Raw genomic sequence first — 19,233 nt, 5'->3', positions numbered from 1 at the left:
GTGGGGCCATAATATTTATGTGATTATAAAAACTTCTCATTAATAGTAAAAAGTGTAAAATAAAAAGTTTAAAGTTGAATTATTTCTAAATTTAAAAATATGTTATTTATTTTATAAATGACTAAAAAATAAACAAACTAATAAGTAGGAACACGGCTCTTTCATAGCCACTTATCAAATATGAAAATGAATAATATTAACCTAGTAAACAGAATGAGTAAAAACGATGATATCCAAGAAAAAAGATCATAGATCTACCACATAAAACAAGCCACTCAAAATTTATATAGAATAAATTCAAAAAGAAAAGATAACACCAACTACATTCAGTTTGTACCGACAGTTTAAACGGATAAATTGATAGTACATAATTAAAAGAATTAGTAGAATGTTAACAAACACTAAAACCTGAACCCGTAATTGTAAAACAGAATTAGGTCCCGTAGTAAAATATAAAATTGTTGAACTCATCGTTTACAACAGAAGAAGAAAGCTGAATAAAAATATTAGGGGAAGCCCAATAGAACAACAATGAAGCTGTTGTGAACTTGATTTACCTGAAGCATCGACTTTGAGTGTGTTATTTTCCAAAGTGTAATTATGCCTCTTAGTATACCAAAGAATGACCTTGTACCTGACTCTAGTAGCTACATCCACCCTGAAAACCACTTTAGACCCATTTGAAACCATCTTTAAAGCATCATTCCAAGGCATTTTCTCAGTTTCCAGCATACCCTTTTTATGTGCTTTCTTGTCATGACCTTGGTAAAAACCAGGTACTGTATAATTACCTATAGGAAAACTTGTATTTGTACCATAGTAAAAACTAAGTTTAATGTCATCATAACGAACACCTTTGTCCTTCATCTTGTTGTTCAAATTGAGCTGAAAGGAAAGTGTATGATTGGATCTTGTGGAGTTGGAGTTATCAGATTTGTTAAGGGCAGGTAAGTAAAAATTTTCTAAAGAGCAAGATGGTTTTGTGGTTCTTAGACTTAGCCAAATGAAAAGAGCTGTTAAGCCTGCTGTTAATATGAATTGGATGCACTTAAAGCAGCATGTATTGTTGGATCCATAGTCTGACATGTTGAAAAAAAAGTGGTTTTCAAGAATCTGAAAAATATGTAGGAAAACAGATGAAGGGGTAGAGACTTGAAGAATATTGTTTGGGAAAGGGAAAATCTTGGGTTTATATAAAAAGATCTAGGACAACTATATTTTGCTTTTTCTTTTCTTTCTGCTTTGAGGAAGTGCTAGTAAATGAGTATGTAAATACCAGCACCTATGAATTTCTGGTAATTGGGTAAGTGACCACCAATGAATTTCTTGTTCAAGTCTTCAAGTCAATGGCGAGGGGTCAAGCTGCAAACTAGCCTATAAAAAGGAGTCTACGTGGCCAGTTTTGTCTGTGTTAGGGAAGGAGTTTCATAGTTTGAATTATTATAATGTTTAAAAAGAAAGAAAGATATTTATAGGACTATAAAAGTTTATTATTTAGGATAAAATAAGAAGTTTGTAATTATATTATTTTCAAATATGAAAACTTGACATTTTTTTTTGGAATAGACTAATAAGAAAATAATATCTTATAAAATAAAATAGAGGGAGAATATTTATTTTCCAATTTATTATATACATTGTTGATAGGGTAAATTCTTTTACTCTATATGTGTAGTTAGACGTGCTATTTTTTGTCGACAAGATTAATTTCCTATTCAAGATTATGGTTAGTCTATTTTCACCATTGCTATACTAAATTCGATATTAAAATCTCTTGACTTTATTATGTTAGATAAAATGAACCTGACAGTATAATATATTTTACTTACGGTGCACCAGAATATAAACTCTTTATTTGCATGACGGTTGGTCAATATAGCGGTATTTGTCTTCATTTTTCTTGTAATAATAATAATAATAATAATAATAATAATAATAATAATAATAATAAGCGTAAAGGACAATAGCGTCTTGTCATAAAAAATTAACCCAAGCAGGGAAGCCCATCAAGATGCAATGGATCTAGCAGCAAATTCCTAAAATTTTGTATATATCCAAACCAATTAATCGATGTAAATCAAGATTTTTAGAGTAGGAGGAGACCAATTGCTAAATTATCAGAGGTAGAATCAATAATGATTGATTGTTCCGTAGTTCCTGTTATAACATTCCATACTCACACGTCAATCCTTCAAACAGTTAACATTCCGTGTATAAAATGTTTAACAGTTAGATTACTATCAAAATGTTTGTTCCAACATTATGTGTGTCATGAAATGTGTAAACTTCATGCTTTAATTATTAATAAGGCGAAATACATAAACGAGTTACCTTCAATGATCAGATGGACACCTCAATTATACTAATGACCAGACAGACACCTCTTCTCAGCTAAAGTGTGACTCGGCGCGTGAAACACTCAAAATTAAGTTTTTCTCTTTTTTCTTTTTAAATTAACCTTATTTTGTAATTACCCCACTTGCCTTCATCTTCATACTTTCTTCTTCTTCTTCAAGTTTTCACCATTGATGAAAAACAAGAACAATTAAAAAGTTTCTTTCAAATTACAGCAAATGGGAAAAACATAAAATAAGCACACAATTTCTTCTAATATATACGGTCACAATTGCTTATACAATCAATCACAAGCATTGCCGTAATAATTAATTGGATAAATCAAATTTCACACCATTAAGGTAGAAGAATCATATCTGAGATGAAATTTACAACAATACTCAATAGAGTAAATTGAACCCTCTAAAATATTCTCCCAAAACCAATCACAAAAGAGAGCACAATTTTTTGCTAAACGCTGCTGCTAAACTTTATGGCTGAACTCAATTTGATTATTTTCTGTGATTATTTTCCCGCTAACCTTATTTGCAATCACCTTTGTGTGATAATTTCCTCTCAAATTCCCACTTACCTTATTTCGAATCATTATTTCCTCTCAAATTTTCACCCTAACCTTACATTTTTGTGTATATTGGATTATCTTGAAAGCTATGAAGTTCGGAAAAAGCTTAAGCAATCAAATAGAAGAGACGTTACCGGAATGGAGGGACAAGTTTTTGTCTTAATAAGGATTTGAAGAAAAAGCTCAAGCAGATTGAGCCGAAGAAATCGGCGACGACGATGATGTTAGGGTTCCTACGAAGAAATTAGCTGTTGAGGTTTTTATTTTAAGATGAATATTCTTAAAATGAAGGTGAATGGGAAATGGAGGGAAAATGAAATTTTGAGTAAAATTTTAAGTTTCCCCCTCTTAACAATGAGACATTGTCCCATATTGGAAGAGGAAGATATTTTTGGTGGGTATATATATAATTGCTCTTCTTGTAGCTCTTAAAGAGTTAAGGAGAAAGCAAGCCTCGGATATTTTCCAATCCGTGTATTGATCATTTGGCAGCCGGATAATGGTCTTTCCACCATGAATGTGCTTGCTCCACAAACATGTAATGCTTGCTCCACCATGGAGGGTGGACGTTTGGTCTTCTTCAACATTTTGCTGCTATATATATGTGCAGCAGATGTTGAAGAAAGATACTCAACACACAACATACAATTCGCTCAACAAATTGGCTATACAGTGCACTCCTTCCTCTCAGCATTTCCATACGATTTTCTGAGTTTATACTCCTTCGTTCTGCATTGTTTTTAACTTCAAACAAAGCAACTGTAAGTGTGATTTGCTACCGAACTTTGTGTTCGCTGAAACACTGGGGTTTGAAGTACCGCTACACCAGTGTGTTATTCGTTCTATCCTGGGAGGAAATAATCCATTACCTTGGGTACTAGGAGGGGATTAAATTCCTTAAGGAAACACTGTGAATTCAGTGAGCTCGAATTTATTATTGTTTCATTACGTTAACTTATATTTTGCAGAATTATTATTTACAAATACAGCAATATTGGCGGGGAATAACAATCTTAAGGAATTTAATATTTATTTCTGTATTTGTGTTATTCTTATTATTCTGCAAACTAAAACCTTTGTGGTTTGTGTACTCCCGTTTTGGAGAGTTAAGCCTTCGTGGCGTTTTGTTGGATATTAAAATCTACGTGATTTTTACTCAAGTTTGAAAACGTGTATTAAACGTTTGTTTGTGTCATTCTTTTACAGAAAAAAATGATGACTGAAAGCGAAAACCAAGCTGTGCCGATGGTAACTGCCAACGCATCGACAAGCCGAACACCGGCGTTGGCACCGGCAGAAAAACCCGGAAAATTTTTCGGGATTGATTTCAAGCGCTGGCAGCAGAAGATGTTCTTCTACTTAACTACGTTATGTCTACAGAAGTTCATCAAGGAAGATGTTCCTGATCTGCCAGATAAAACTCCAGATAATGAACGCTTTCTCGTGATTGAAGCGTGGAAGCATTCTGATTTTTTATGCAAGAATTATATTCTTAGCGGACTGGATGATAATCTGTATAATGTATACAGTAGCGTGGAGACGTCAAAAGAATTATGGAATGCGCTTGAAAAGAAATATAAAACTGAAGATGCCGGGATGAAGAAATTCGTTGCCGCAAAATTTTTGGACTACAAAATGGTAGATAGCAAATCTGTTATTACCCAAGTCCAGGAATTGCAAGTGATTATTCATGATCTACTTGCTGAAGGTCTTGTCATCAACGAAGCATTCCAAGTAGCAGCAATGATTGAGAAGTTGCCTCCATTGTGGAAGGACTTCAAAAATTATTTGAAACACAAACGAAAGGAAATGTCCCTTGAAGATCTTATTGTTCGGTTGAGAATCGAAGAGGACAATAAAGCTGCTGAAAGGAGAGGCCGTGGAAATTCAACAATAATGGGAGCAAATATTATTGAAGCTAACAAAATGAGGAAGAAGGCTTCTGGTCCGAAATACAACCCAAGCAAGAAGCGGTTCAGTGGAAACTGCTACAACTGTGGGAAAACCGGACACAAGTCTACGGAGTGTCGTGCTCCGAAGAAAGACAAGAAAAGAGGTCAAGCAAACATGGTAGTAAACCATGATGATGTTGATAACTTGTGTGCCATGCTTTCTGAATGTAACTTGGTGGAAAATCCTAAACTGTGGTGGTTTGATTCAGGAGTCACTCGCCATGTTTGTGCAGTTAGAGAGGCTTTTGCTACCTATGCTCTTGCTGAACCCGGAGAGACAGTTTATATGGGAAATGCTTCAACAGCAAAAGTTGAAGGATATGAGAAGATATTTCTGAAAATGACTTCTGGCAAAGTCATGACTTTGAACAATGTCCTCCATGTTCCCGAAATGAGAAAGAATTTAGTGTCAACTGGACTTCTTGTTAAGCACGGTTTTAATTGTGTTTTTGTGTCCAACAAGGTTGTAATTAGTAAGAATAAAATATTTGTGGGAAAAGGTTACCTCACCGAGGGCCTTTTCAACCTAAATGTAATGGTTGTTGAAAATAATAATAATATTTCAGCTTCTTCTTACTTACTTGAGTCAAATGATTTATGGCATGTACGTTTGGGTCATGTCAATTATAAAACCTTGCGGAAAATGATTAACTTGGAAGTACTGCCCAAGTTTGAATGCAAAAAATCAAAATGTCAAACATGTGTGGAATCTAAGTATGTTAAATATCCTTATAAGTCAGTTGAAAGGAATTCAAATCCTTTAGACTTAATTCACACAGATATTTGTGACATGAAGTCAATACCATCTCGCGGTGGAAAGAAGTATTTCATAACTTTTATTGACGATGGTACTCGATATTGCTATGTTTACTTACTGAATAGTAAAGATGAAGCAATAGACGCATTCAGGCAATACAAAAATGAAGTTGAAACGCAACTTAACAAGAAAGTAAAAATGATAAGAAGTGATAGGGGTGGTGAATATGAATCTCCTTTTGAAGAAATATGTTTAGAATATGGAATTATTCATCAAACAACAGCCCCTTACACGCCCCAATCTAATGGGATTGCGGAAAGAAAGAATCGCACATTAAAGGAGATGATGAATGCGTTGTTGATAAGTTCTGGTTTGCCACAGAACTTGTGGGGGGAAGCCATTCTTACGGCTAATCGAATATTAAATCGAGTGCCCCATAGCAAAACACAATCCATTCCATATGAAAAATGGAAAGGAAGGAAGCCCAACTTGAATTATTTTAAAGTGTGGGGGTGTTTGGCAAAAGTGCAAGTTCCTAAACGCAAAAGGGTAAAGATAGGACCGAAAACCATTGATTGTGTTTTCATAGGATATGCGACAAATAGTAAAGCATATCGATTTCTGGTTCATAAATCAGAAAATCCCGACATTCATAATAATACGGTTATAGAATCAGATAATGCCGAGTTCTTTGAAAATATATATCCGTATAAAAAGGAATGTGAGTCGTTTGGTGAAGGATCTAAACGACCTCGGGAAGAAACAAAAGAAAGTACATGTAATCAGGAGAATCCAAGACGTAGTAAACGTCAAAGAACGTCTACTTCATTTGGACCAGATTTTGTGACTTTCTTATTGGAGAATGAGCCTCAAACATTTAAAGAAGCTATGACTTCTTCGGAATCATTATTTTGGAAAGAGGCAGTCAATAGTGAAATAGAATCCATATTGAACAACCATACATGGGAATTGGTTGATCTTCCTCCTGGAAATAAACCTTTGGGTTCTAAATGGATTTTTAAGAGAAAAATCAAAGATGATGGCACTATTGATAAATTCAAGGAAAGGCTCGTAGTCAAAGGGTATAGACAACGAGAAGGTCTAGACTACTTTGATACATACTCTCCAGTTACAAGAATTACGTCCATACGGATGTTAGTAGCATTAGCTGCAGTGTATGGTCTTGAAATTCATCAAATGGATGTTAAGACTGCCTTCTTAAATGGAGAGTTGGAGGAAGAAATTTACATGGAACAACCTGAAGGGTTTGTGGTTCCAGGTAAAGAAAAGAAGGTATGTAGACTTGTTAAGTCTCTTTACGGACTAAAACAAGCACCCAAACAATGGCATGCGAAATTTGACCAAACAATGTTGTCAAATGGTTTTAAGATAAATGAATGTGATAAATGCGTGTACATTAAAAATGTTCCAAATCACATAGTCATTGTTTGCCTATATGTGGATGATATGTTGATAATGAGTAATGACATTGCCAACATAAATGCTACTAAGCGTATGCTCAATAGCAAGTTTGATATGAAAGACTTGGGAGTTGCTGATTTAATTCTGGGAATTAAGATCCATAAGACTCCTCAAGGTCTGGCATTGTCACAATCTCATTATATTAAGACAGTACTTGAAAAATTCAAGCACTTGGGCTTTAAAGTTGCAAAGACTCCAATTGACGTGAATCTTGCATTAGCAAAGAACAAAGGCCAAAGCATATCACAATTGGATTATGCTCGTGTGTTGGGATGCTTAATGTATATCATGAATTGTACACGATCAGATATAGCTTGTGCTATAAGTAAACTGAGTCGATATACGAGCAATCCAGGCCAATCTCATTGGATGGCAATGAAACGAGTTTTGGGATATTTAGAACATACCCAGAACTTTGAATTGCACTACAGTAATTTCCCTGCGGTGATTGAGGGATACTGTGATGCAAATTGGATCACCGGTTCAACTGATTCTAAGTCCACGAGTGGATATGTATTCACTATTGGTGGAGGAGCGGTATCTTGGAAGTCGTCTAAACAAATATGTATTGCCCGCTCTACAATGGAGGCTGAATTCATAGCCTTAGATAAAGCCGGTGAAGAAGCTGAATGGCTCCGGAATTTCTTAGAAGACATTCCATTTTGGCCCAAACCGTTGGCACCAATATGCATACATTGTGATAGTCAAGCGACAATTGGAAGGGCTGGGAGCGTTATGTATAACGGTAAATCTCGTCATATACGACGAAGACATAAAACCGTTAGGCAATTACTCTCTAGAGGAATTATCACGATTGACTATGTAAAGTCAAGTGATAATGTGTCGGATCCATTTACAAAAGGCCTAACTAGAGAGGTAGTTGAGAAATCATCAAGGGGAATGGGGCTATGGCCGAGAACAAGTCATTGTGGCGGTAACTCTACCTAGAAGACTGGAGATCCCAAGATCTAGGTTCAAGGAGATCAAACAAAGTCATTAATGACGGTTCAACATTGTCAAATAAAATTTTAGTCCGTTCTCGTGATGAGACAATGTTCAGTACCAAGGATAAAACATTAAGGCTTTTTAATGATTTCTAAATTTGATACGGGGTATATCAAATAGTGTATCTACAGGATGACACGTTTAGGAATCACCTATGTAAGTGTGAAGTGTGAGCCGCTTCAAGGAGAACTTTGTATGTCCAGTTCTCTACGCACTTATGAAACCAGGCGGTGTTCATGGCTGAAACGAATACAACAATGAGAACCAAAGACGGTTAAGGGTTGATTGTGTGACTTATGGTTGTCTAGGTATACACCAAAGATCGACGGTTCAAAGATATCAAATCTACCGATTGACCGAGTATATCCGACATAAGTTTACTACGGAAAGTTCAAAGGGAAACCTACTTATCCAGATGCGATTAATCCTTGCTTGTAAATCACACAGTTTTTCCATGCATACTTCCGTGATATAGCCATTCCCCATTCATGTGGGGGATTGTTGAGGTTTTTATTTTAAGATGAATATTCTTAAAATGAGGGTGAATGGGAAATGGAGGGAAAATGAAATTTTGAGTAAAATTTTAAGTTTCCCCCTCTTAACAATGAGACATTGTCCCATATTGGAAGAGGAAGACATTTTTGGTGGGTATATATATAATTGCTCTTCTTGTAGCTCTTAAAGAGTTAAGAAGAAAGCAAGCCTCGCGCCGTCGTCGTCGTCGCTCGCTCGGCTCGGCTTCGGCTACGGCTACGGCTACGGCTACGGCTACGGCTACGGCTTCGGCTTCGGCTTCGGATTTGGATTTGGATTTGGATTTGGTCAAATGATCGATCGATTGATTAATTTTTTAGACCAAATTTATTTGTTAATAGTAAATATTAACGTAAGATTATCCGTATTTGTAACGGATATTTTCCAATCCGTGTATTGATCATTTGGCAGCCGGATAATGGTCTTCCCACCATGAATGTGCTTGCTCCACAAACATGAAGTGCTTGCTCCACAAACATGTAATGCTTGCTCCACCATGGAGGGTGGACGTTTGGTCTTCTTCAACATTTTGCTGCTATATATATGTGCAGCAGATGTTGAAGAAAGATACTCAACACACAACATACAATTCGCTCAACAAATTGGCTATACAGTGCACTCCTTCCTCTCAGCATTTCCATACGATTTTCTGAGTTTATACTCCTTCGTTCTGCATTGTTTTTAACTTCAAACAAAGCAACTGTAAGTGTGATTTGCTACCGAACTTTGTGTTCGCTGAAACACTGGGGTTTGAAGTACCGCTACACCAGTGTGTTATTCGTTCTATCCTGGGAGGAAATAATCCATTACCTTGGGTACTAGGAGGGGATTAAATTCCTTAAGGAAACACTCTGAATTCAGTGGGCTCGAATTTATTATTGTTTCATTACGTTAACTTATATTTTGCAGAATTATTATCTACAAATACAGCAATATTGGCGGGGAATAACAATCTTAAGGAATTTAATATTTATTTCTGTATTTGTGTTATTCTTATTATTCTGCAAACTAAAACCTTTGTGGTTTGTGTACTCCCGTTTTGGAGAGTTAAGCCTTCGTGGCGTTTTGTTGGATATTAAAATCTACGTGATTTTTACTCAAGTTTGAAAACGTGTATTAAACGTTTGTTTGTGTCATTCTTTTACAGAAAAAAATGATGACTGAAAGCGAAAACCAAGCTGTGCCGATGGTAACTGCCAACGCATCGACAAGCCGAACACCGGCGTTGGCACCGGCAGAAAAACCCGGAAAATTTTTCGGGATTGATTTCAAGCGCTGGCAGCAGAAGATGTTCTTCTACTTAACTACGTTATGTCTACAGAAGTTCATCAAGGAAGATGTTCCTGATCTGCCAGATAAAACTCCAGATAATGAACGCTTTCTCGTGATTGAAGCGTGGAAGCATTCTGATTTTTTATGCAAGAATTATATTCTTAGCGGACTGGATGATAATCTGTATAATGTATACAGTAGCGTGGAGACGTCAAAAGAATTATGGAATGCGCTTGAAAAGAAATATAAAACTGAAGATGCCGGGATGAAGAAATTCGTTGCCGCAAAATTTTTGGACTACAAAATGGTAGATAGCAAATCTGTTATTACCCAAGTCCAGGAATTGCAAGTGATTATTCATGATCTACTTGCTGAAGGTCTTGTCATCAACGAAGCATTCCAAGTAGCAGCAATGATTGAGAAGTTGCCTCCATTGTGGAAGGACTTCAAAAATTATTTGAAACACAAACGAAAGGAAATGTCCCTTGAAGATCTTATTGTTCGGTTGAGAATCGAAGAGGACAATAAAGCTGCTGAAAGGAGAGGCCGTGGAAATTCAACAATAATGGGAGCAAATATTGTTGAAGCTAACAAAATGAGGAAGAAGGCTTCTGGTCCGAAATACAACCCAAGCAAGAAGCGGTTCAGTGGAAACTGCTACAACTGTGGGAAAACCGGACACAAGTCTATGGAGTGTCGTGCTCCGAAGAAAGACAAGAAAAGAGGTCAAGCAAACATGGTAGTAGACCATGATGATGTTGATAACTTGTGTGCCATGCTTTCTGAATGTAACTTGGTGGAAAATCCTAAACTGTGGTGGTTTGATTCAGGAGTCACTCGCCATGTTTGTGCAGTTAGAGAGGCTTTTGCTACCTATGCTCTTGCTGAACCCGGAGAGACAGTTTATATGGGAAATGCTTCAACAGCAAAAGTTGAAGGATATGGGAAGATATTTCTGAAAATGACTTCTGGCAAGGTCATGACTTTGAACAATGTCCTCCATGTTTCCGAAATGAGAAAGAATTTAGTCTCTACTGGACTTCTTGTTAAGCACGGTTTTAAGTGCGTTTTTGTGTCCAACAAGGTTGTAATTAGTAAGAATGAAATATTTGTGGGAAAAGGTTACCTCACCGAGGGCCTTTTCAACCTTAATGTAATGGTTGTTGAAAATAATAATAATATTTCAGCTTCTTCTTACTTACTTGAGTCAAATGATTTATGGCATGTACGTTTGGGTCATGTCAATTATAAAACCTTGCGAAAAATGATTAACTTGGAAGTACTGCCCAAGTTTGAATGCGAAAAAATCAAAATGTCAAACATGTATGGAATCTAAGTATGTTAAACATCCTTATAAGTCAGTTGAAAGGAATTCAAATCCTTTAGACTTAATTCACACAGATATTTGTGACATGAAGTCAATACCATCTCGCGGTGGAAAGAAGTATTTCATAACTTTTATTGACGATGGTACTCGATATTGCTATGTTTACTTACTGAATAGTAAAGATGAAGCAATAGACGCATTCAGGCAATACAAAAATGAAGTTGAAACGCAACTTAACAAGAAAGTAAAAATGATAAGAAGTGATAGGGGTGGTGAATATGAATCTCCTTTTGAAGAAATATGTTTAGAATATGGAATTATTCATCAAACAACAGCCCCTTACACGCCCCAATCTAATGGGATTGCGGAAAGAAAGAATCGCACATTAAAGGAGATGATGAATGCGTTGTTGATAAGTTCTGGTTTGCCACAGAACTTGTGGGGGAAGCCATTCTTACGGCTAATCGAATATTAAATCGAGTGCCCCATAGCAAAAACACAATCCATTCCATATGAAAAATGGAAAGGAAGGAAGCCCAACTTGAATTATTTTAAAGTGTGGGGGTGTTTGGCAAAAGTGCAAGTTCCTAAACCCAAAAGGGTAAAGATAGGACCGAAAACCATTGATTGTGTTTTCATAGGATATGCGACAAATAGTAAAGCATATCGATTTCTGGTTCATAAATCAGAAAATCCCGACATTCATAATAATACGGTTATAGAATCAGATAATGCTGAGTTCTTTGAAAATATATATCCGTATAAAAAGGAATGTGAGTCGTTTGGTGAAGGATCTAAACGACCTCGGGAAGAAACAAAAGAAAGTACATGTAATTAGGAGAATCCAAGACGTAGTAAACGTCAAAGAACGTCTACTTCATTTGGACCAGATTTTGTGACTTTCTTATTGGAGAATGAGCCTCAAACATTTAAAGAAGCTATGACTTCTTCGGAATCATTATTTTGGAAAGAGGCAGTCAATAGTGAAATAGAATCCATATTGAACAACCATACATGGGAATTGGTTGATCTTCCTCCTGGAAATAAACCTTTGGGTTCTAAATGGATTTTTAAGAGAAAAATCAAAGATGATGGCACTATTGATAAATTCAAGGAAAGGCTCGTAGTCAAAGGGTATAGACAACGAGAAGGTCTAGACTACTTTGATACATACTCTCCAGTTACAAGAATTACGTCCATACGGATGTTAGTAGCATTAGCTGCAGTGTATGGTCTTGAAATTCATCAAATGGATGTTAAGACTGCCTTCTTAAATGGAGAGTTGGAGGAAGAAATTTACATGGAACAACCTGAAGGGTTTGTGGTTCCAGGTAAAGAAAAGAAGGTATGTAGACTTGTTAAGTCTCTTTACGGACTAAAACAAGCACCCAAACAATGGCATGCGAAATTTGACCAAACAATGTTGTCAAATGGTTTTAAGATAAATGAATGTGATAAATGTGTGTACATTAAAAATGTTCCAAATCACATAGTCATTGTTTGCCTATATGTGGATGATATGTTGATAATGAGTAATGACATTGCCAACATAAATGCTACTAAGCATATGCTCAATAGCAAGTTTGATATGAAAGACTTGGGAGTTGCTGATTTAATTCTGGGAATTAAGATCCATAAGACTCCTCAAGGTCTGGCATTGTCACAATCTCATTATATTAAGACAGTACTTGAAAAATTCAAGCACTTGGGCTTTAAAGTTGCAAAGACTCCAATTGACGTGAATCTTGCATTAGCAAAGAACAAAGGCCAAAGCATATCACAATTGGATTATGCTCGTGTGTTGGGATGCTTAATGTATATCATGAATTGTACACGATCAGATATAGCTTGTGCTATAAGTAAACTGAGTCGATATACGAGCAATCCAGGCCAATCTCATTGGATGGAAATGAAACGAGTTTTGGGATATTTAGAACATACCCAGAACTTTGAATTGCACTACAGTAATTTCCCTGCGGTGATTGAGGGATACTGTGATGCAAATTGGATCACCGGTTCAACTGATTCTAAGTCCACGAGTGGATATGTATTCACTATTGGTGGAGGAGCGGTATCTTGGAAGTCGTCCAAACAAACATGTATTGCCCGTTCTATAATGGAGGCTGAATTCATAGCCTTAGATAAAGCCGGTGAAGAAGCTGAATGGCTCCGGAATTTCTTGGAAGACATTCCATTTTGGCCCAAACCGTTGGCACCAATATGCATACATTGTGATAGTCAAGCGGCAATTGGAAGGGCTGGGAGCGTTATGTATAACGGTAAATCTCGTCATATACGACGAAGACATAAAACCGTTAGGCAATTACTCTCTAGAGGAATTATCACGATTGACTATGTAAAGTCAAGTGATAATGTGTCGGATCCACTTACAAAAGGCCTAACTAGAGAGGTAGTTGAGAAATCATCAAGGGGAATGGGGCTATGGCCGAGAACAAGTCATTGTGGCGGTAACTCTACCTAGAAGACTGGAGATCCCAAGATCTAGGTTCAAGGAGATCAAACAAAGTCATTAATGACGGTTCAACATTGTCAAATAAAATTTTAGTCCGTTCTCGTGATGAGACAATGTTCAGTACCAAGGATAAAGCATTAAGGCTTTTTAATGATTTCTAAATTTGATACGGGGTATATCAAATAGTGTATCTACAGGATGACACGTTTAGGAATCACCTATGTAAGTGTGAAGTGTGAGTCGCTTCAAGAAGAACTTTGTAAGGCCAGTTCTCTACGCACTTATGAAACCAGGCGGTGTTCATGGCTGAAACGAACACAACAATGAGAACCAAAGACGGTTAAGGGTTGATTGTGTGACTTATGGTTGTCTAGGTATACACCAAAGATCGACGGTTCAAAGATATCAAATCTACCGATTGACCGAGTATATCCGACATAAGTTTACTACGAAAAGTTCAAAGGGAAACCTACTTATCCAGATGCGATTAATCCTTGCTTGTAAATCACACAGTTTTTCCATGCATACTTCCGTGATATAGCCATTCCCCATTCATGTGGGGGATTGTTGAGGTTTTTATTTTAAGATGAATATTCTTAAAATGAGGGTGAATGGGAAATGGAGGGAAAATGAAATTTTGAGTAAAATTTTAAGTTTTCCCCTCTTAACAATGAGACATTGTCCCATATTGGAAGAGGAAGATATTTTTGGTGGGTATATATATAATTGCTCTTCTTGTAGCTCTTAAAGAGTTAAGAAGAAAGCAAGCCTCGCGCCGTCGTCGTCGTCGCTCGCTCGACTCGGCTTCGGCTACGGCTACAGCTACGGCTACGGCTTTGGCTTCGGCTTCGGCTTCGGATTTGGATTTGGATTTGAATTTGGTCAAATGATCGATCGATTGATTAATTTTTTGGACCAAATTTATTTGTTAATAGTAAATATTAACGTAAGATTATCCGTATTTGTAACGGATATTTTCCAATCCATGTATTGATCATTTGGCAGCCGGATAATGGTCTTCCCACCATGAATGTGCTTGCTCCACAAACATGAAGTGCTTGCTCCACAAACATGTAATGCTTGCTCCACCATGGAGGGTGGACGTTTGGTCTTCTTCAACATTTTGCTGCTATATATATGTGCAGCAGATGTTGAAGAAAGATACTCAACACACAACATACAATTCGCTCAACAAATTGGCTATACAGTGCACTCCTTCCTCTCAGTATTTTCATACGATTTTCTGAGTTTATACTCCTTCGTTCTGCATTGTTTTTAACTTCAAATAAAGCAACTGTAAGTGTGATTTGCTACCGAACTTTGTGTTCGCTGAAACACTGGGGTTTGAAGTACCGCTACACCAGTGTGTTATTCGTTCTATCCTGGGAGGAAATAATCCATTACCTTGGGTACTAGGAGGGGATTAAATTCCTTAAGGAAACACTGTGAATTCAGTGGGCTCGAATTTATTATTGTTTCATTACGTTAACTTATATTTTGCAGAATTATTATTTACAAATACAGCAATATTGGCGGGGAATAACATTAGCTGCCGGAGATTTTGACGGCTCACAAAAGGTGCTGATAGGTTTCGGGGGAGGGGCGATGGTCTAGTTGAAAAAAAAATGAAAAATGTCTCTTTTTTTTTAATTACACGCGTCAAATATTTTAATTATAAATTATACATATTATTTTTTAATTGGTTTATTTGACACATTATTATCAAGTGTAACTCACGCACATAATCTAGTCTACTCAGGTATTCACTTGATATACTTAATAGCCATTTGAAGTGTTAAAATGGTAAAGAAGTCAGTTGAAGTGTATTAATAATATTGCTGAAGTTTTCCATGTTATAATAAGCTTTTTTGGGGAGGGGACTTGGTTGTGAAGCATTATCTTAAAAACTGTAATCTTGCAAAAGCGTTCTCCAAAAACTTGTAACTTGTTAGTTTTCTTTAAGGTATTTCGCGAGAAATGTTTTTAAACAATTATTTTGAAAGAATTGGTTTTAGGCTGTTCTTCGAAGAAATGTGTTTCTTTCGGTCACAAAAGCTTCAACTGAGCAAACTACATGCAATTAACCAGATTCATATTTTTTTGGTATAAGAAAATTTCAATCTTTCTTTTATAAAAAAGTTTCCCGAACAAGTAAATTTAAACTACCTTTTTTTTCTCTTTAAAATACTTTCCATAAAGTTAGGGCTAATTCTTCAAAATATTTTTTCTGATTCAAGCCCTATAAGTGAAAAAAATTCTTAACTGAATACTTCTTCTTTTGGAGAACAGCCATCGGACCGGATTTGTCGTAAAATTGAGATTATTTCGTTTCCTTCCTTGTCAAAGAGGGACCCGAGGAGCTTATTTATTGAAAAGGGGGAGTGAGGGGAAGGAAAAATGGAAATCCCTCACTTTATTGACGGCACATTTTGATCTCTCTTTTCCTCTAATCCTCCCCGATTCTGGTTCAGGAAAGGGTCATAACATTCTCCGCCTCACTATATTTGTGTTAGCAATAAAATTATAATTTGTTGAAATTACAAGAGAATATGGGTGTTTTTGGGGGGGGGGGGGGGGAGGGGGAGGCAACTTGGAGTTGGTGAAAGTTAATAAGGGGCGCACAGGAGTATGCTGCTCCGTGACGCAGCCTATAGTAGCTCCACTTACGTTTCGTAATTTGCGACCGACCTAACATATATTCTATCGATCGTTTCACATAGAAACCACATTTTATTCTTATTGGTCTTGACTTTACTCTCTCTCGCGCTCGGAATTTTGGGTCTCCTCTAATCATCCTCATATCTCCACTCCTTAACCTTCAGATCAGGTAATCTTCTTTGCTCTTTTTTTTTTTTAAAATTGATTTTAATTCTGACAATAATATTCGAGTCAGTTTGCACGAACCTCTTTTAATCCATCTCGTAAATACAAGTTTCAAACAATCATGTCCACCTAGATTGAAGTGATGTAAGTATTCAATTTGGATTTCCGGATGGCTCAATTGGGGGAGGGAGGGGGTTGTTGGTAATTTAATATGGCCTGATCCATTTTGGTTTTGTGTTTCTTTGTTGAGTATTTTATCGGAGAAATTTAGATTTTTATTTGAAGAACTAGGAATTTTAGTTTACATTTTCTTCATTTTATTGATTTCCGTTGGTTTTCTTGGCCTAATTTTGGTTGTTTGATTTGTTTCTTGCCTTTGATTGTTGTATTTGTTATGAAATATTGGTGTTTAGACGGATTTCACAATCCTATTAGTGCTAAAGGGTTCATCTTTATCACTAATATTGGTATTTCAGTTGTTTTGGTTGCTTTATCCTTCTTCCTTTTACACAATAACCCTACAAATCCAATTCTACTTGTTCCAATTTTGATTTCTCTTATCCTAAAAAGGATAGAATTTTTAGTTGATTATCAACAAAAAGGTTTTTTCCTTTAGATGACACATTTTTTATCATTGGAGGTTTGGACTTTTGATATAGGGATCAATGCACTTTTGATCCTCACTTATTGGTTTGTTCTTTTGGTATTTCACTAAGCATATTTAACCTTGAACTAATTAAAATTTGTGTTTTTGGTCTTTTTACATAGGAAATATGTTATATCTAGATTATTTACATAGCCCTCAAATATAAATTAACTGTACAAAATTTAACATAGCGCATGGGCAGCTCTATGGTATTACAGTTGTTAATGTATTAACTTTGTGAAGATTCACAAGCAGAAGGGTCAAAAGTGTACATTTCAATTAATTGAAGGTTAAATGTGCTTAACCAAGCATCACAAGGACCAAAATAAGAACTTGTCGATATTTCAGGGACAAAAAACGCTAGTTTCCCTTTCATATATTGATCTTGATTTTTCTTGCATCGCTGTTTTACCCATACCCCATGTGTTATGCTTACAGATGGCTGTACTAACTGCTGAAGGGTTCTCTTTTTGCTAGGTCTGAGCATCTAAGTTTGAAGAGTTGCGCGTGCTCTTGTTACCCTTATTCTTCAGCCGAGTTTCATGTCTGATCTCGACCTCCTAGTTCCTAATGCTTTTGGTATGCAACTTCTTCAATTTACATTCCTATTTGGTTCAATTTGGTGGATTTCTGTCTTGCCATCTTTTCAATTCATTAACTTAAAACTTTAGAATAATCAGAAGAAAATGACTTAAAATTTTTAATCGTGCAAGTAAGCACTTGTACAGAAGAGGTTATATTTTATGTGCAAAGATGATGAGCCTGCTAGTTAGGAGGAGCTGTATTGTTCAAGTTATGCTTTATAATTGGTAATATTGTGGTGCTTTGCTGTCCGCCTCAGATCCCTTTGCTGAGGAAAATGCTGATAACTCTGGTGCGGGGACAAAAGATTATGTGCACATCCGTATACAGCAAAGGAACGGTAGGAAAAGCCTGACAACTGTGCAGGGTTTGAAGAAAGAATTCAGCTACAATAAAATTCTGAAGGATCTCAAGAAAGAATTTTGCTGCAACGGCACTGTTGTCCAGGATCCCGAATTGGGGCAGGTTTGTGTTAATGGATATTGATCTCTATCTCGTCTCTGCAATGGCACTGTTGTGTTAATGCATATGTATTTTCTGTCTTTGAAGGTTATTCAACTTCAGGGTGATCAGCGAAAGAATGTTTCAACATTTCTTGTCCAGGTAATTGTTCTTCACATCCACCAGCAGGCTATTTTCTATTGTTCAAAATTATACCTGAATGAGAGGGTACATAGAAAAAGCATGTTATCCATCTACCTGTATCGGACATATGTCTGACTTCACTTTTTATATAATACTTGATAAGCATCCTCTGTTCTTGCTGTTGCATTATGGGGCCTTTTTTTTTATTTTAGGAACTGATATGAGTTTTGAGCAGCTAGTTGAGTTTGGTAACCACAAATAGGTACCCTATTATTTTGAATGCGGGAGAATTTTTTTTTTCCGGTCTTCCTGTCTTGGGAGTCTTTTTGTTGTTGTGATTATTTCTGAAAATCTCTTGATCCCAAGTCGGAATAAAGAAACAACTTTCACACCATCACTGATACGTTTTCTAGCATTATTGAATTTACAGTTCGATTTTATTTGTTTGTTGGTAGTATTTGTGTAGTTTGTAATAAAGCTGATTTGTGAATCTTTGGTTTTTGGGAACAGGTTGGAATAGTGAAGAAAGAGCACATCAAGATTCATGGTTTCTGATTGTCATCATCAATCACTGCGCAGTTACTATACTTGGGTTCCAAATAATGCTGCTATGAACTAAGTTGTTGTAAACAGTAAACTTGCTAATGTTGGCTTTCTGCTGGTTTGATATAAGTAATGTATTTGTTCTTGCTTTTCTGCGTAATGGTTCTGTGTTATGCTCATTATATGTTTATGCTATATTTTCAAGCAAGAGGGGGATTCGACCCCTCGACCTGGTTAATAAAGGTGCACGCCGCAATGAGTGCAATGAAGTGGTCTCTTGGGTATGGGTTCCCACATACATATTTAAGTACTATATTTCAGAAAAGTTGCAGTGC

At 36.4% G+C, this 19,233-nt stretch overlaps 2 protein-coding genes across 3 annotated transcripts; one reads left to right on the top strand and one right to left on the bottom strand.

The window, feature by feature from the left end:
• Window positions 1-337: 337 nt before the first annotated feature.
• LOC107784409 (protein NDR1) lies at window positions 338-1,345 on the bottom strand. Its single transcript, XM_016605539.2, has one exon. The coding sequence runs from the start codon at window positions 1,084-1,086 to the stop codon at window positions 475-477; it is 612 nt and encodes a 203-aa protein (XP_016461025.2). The 5' UTR covers window positions 1,087-1,345; the 3' UTR covers window positions 338-474.
• A 14,954-nt stretch (window positions 1,346-16,299) lies between these two features.
• LOC107784410 (protein translation factor SUI1 homolog) lies at window positions 16,300-19,058 on the top strand. 2 transcript variants are annotated; one of them, XM_016605541.1, is made up of 6 exons: window positions 16,300-16,546; window positions 17,666-17,767; window positions 18,030-18,235; window positions 18,320-18,373; window positions 18,568-18,617; window positions 18,866-19,058. In XM_016605541.1, exons 2-5 carry the CDS (start codon window positions 17,731-17,733, stop codon window positions 18,577-18,579), a joined length of 309 nt encoding a protein of 102 aa, XP_016461027.1. In that variant the 5' UTR covers window positions 16,300-16,546; window positions 17,666-17,730; the 3' UTR covers window positions 18,580-18,617; window positions 18,866-19,058. The 2 variants fall into 2 exon arrangements, with proteins under 2 accessions (XP_016461027.1, XP_016461026.1); XM_016605540.1 differs by lacking the exon at window positions 18,568-18,617.
• Window positions 19,059-19,233: the final 175 nt, after the last annotated feature.

This window comes from Nicotiana tabacum, chromosome 21 (genome assembly GCF_000715075.1).
Source record: "Nicotiana tabacum cultivar K326 chromosome 21, ASM71507v2, whole genome shotgun sequence".
NCBI lineage: Eukaryota > Viridiplantae > Streptophyta > Magnoliopsida > Solanales > Solanaceae > Nicotiana > Nicotiana tabacum.
The sequence above is the reverse complement of the archived record's forward strand: the minus strand, read 5'-3'. Positions and strand labels throughout refer to the sequence as shown.

What these genes read in the sequence shown, in the direction of transcription:
- LOC107784409 (XM_016605539.2), bottom strand. Translation starts at nt 1,086, where the DNA reads ATGTCAGACTATGGATCCAACAATACATGCTGCTTTAAGTGCATCCAA.
- LOC107784410 (XM_016605540.1), top strand. Translation starts at nt 17,731, where the DNA reads ATGTCTGATCTCGACCTCCTAGTTCCTAATGCTTTTG. An exon ending in CCTAGTTCCTAATGCTTTTG is followed by an intron (nt 17,768 to 18,029) that starts GTATGCAACTTC and finishes TGTCCGCCTCAG; the next exon opens with ATCCCTTTGCTGAGGAAAAT. An exon ending in AGGATCCCGAATTGGGGCAG is followed by an intron (nt 18,236 to 18,319) that starts GTTTGTGTTAAT and finishes CTGTCTTTGAAG; the next exon opens with GTTATTCAACTTCAGGGTGA.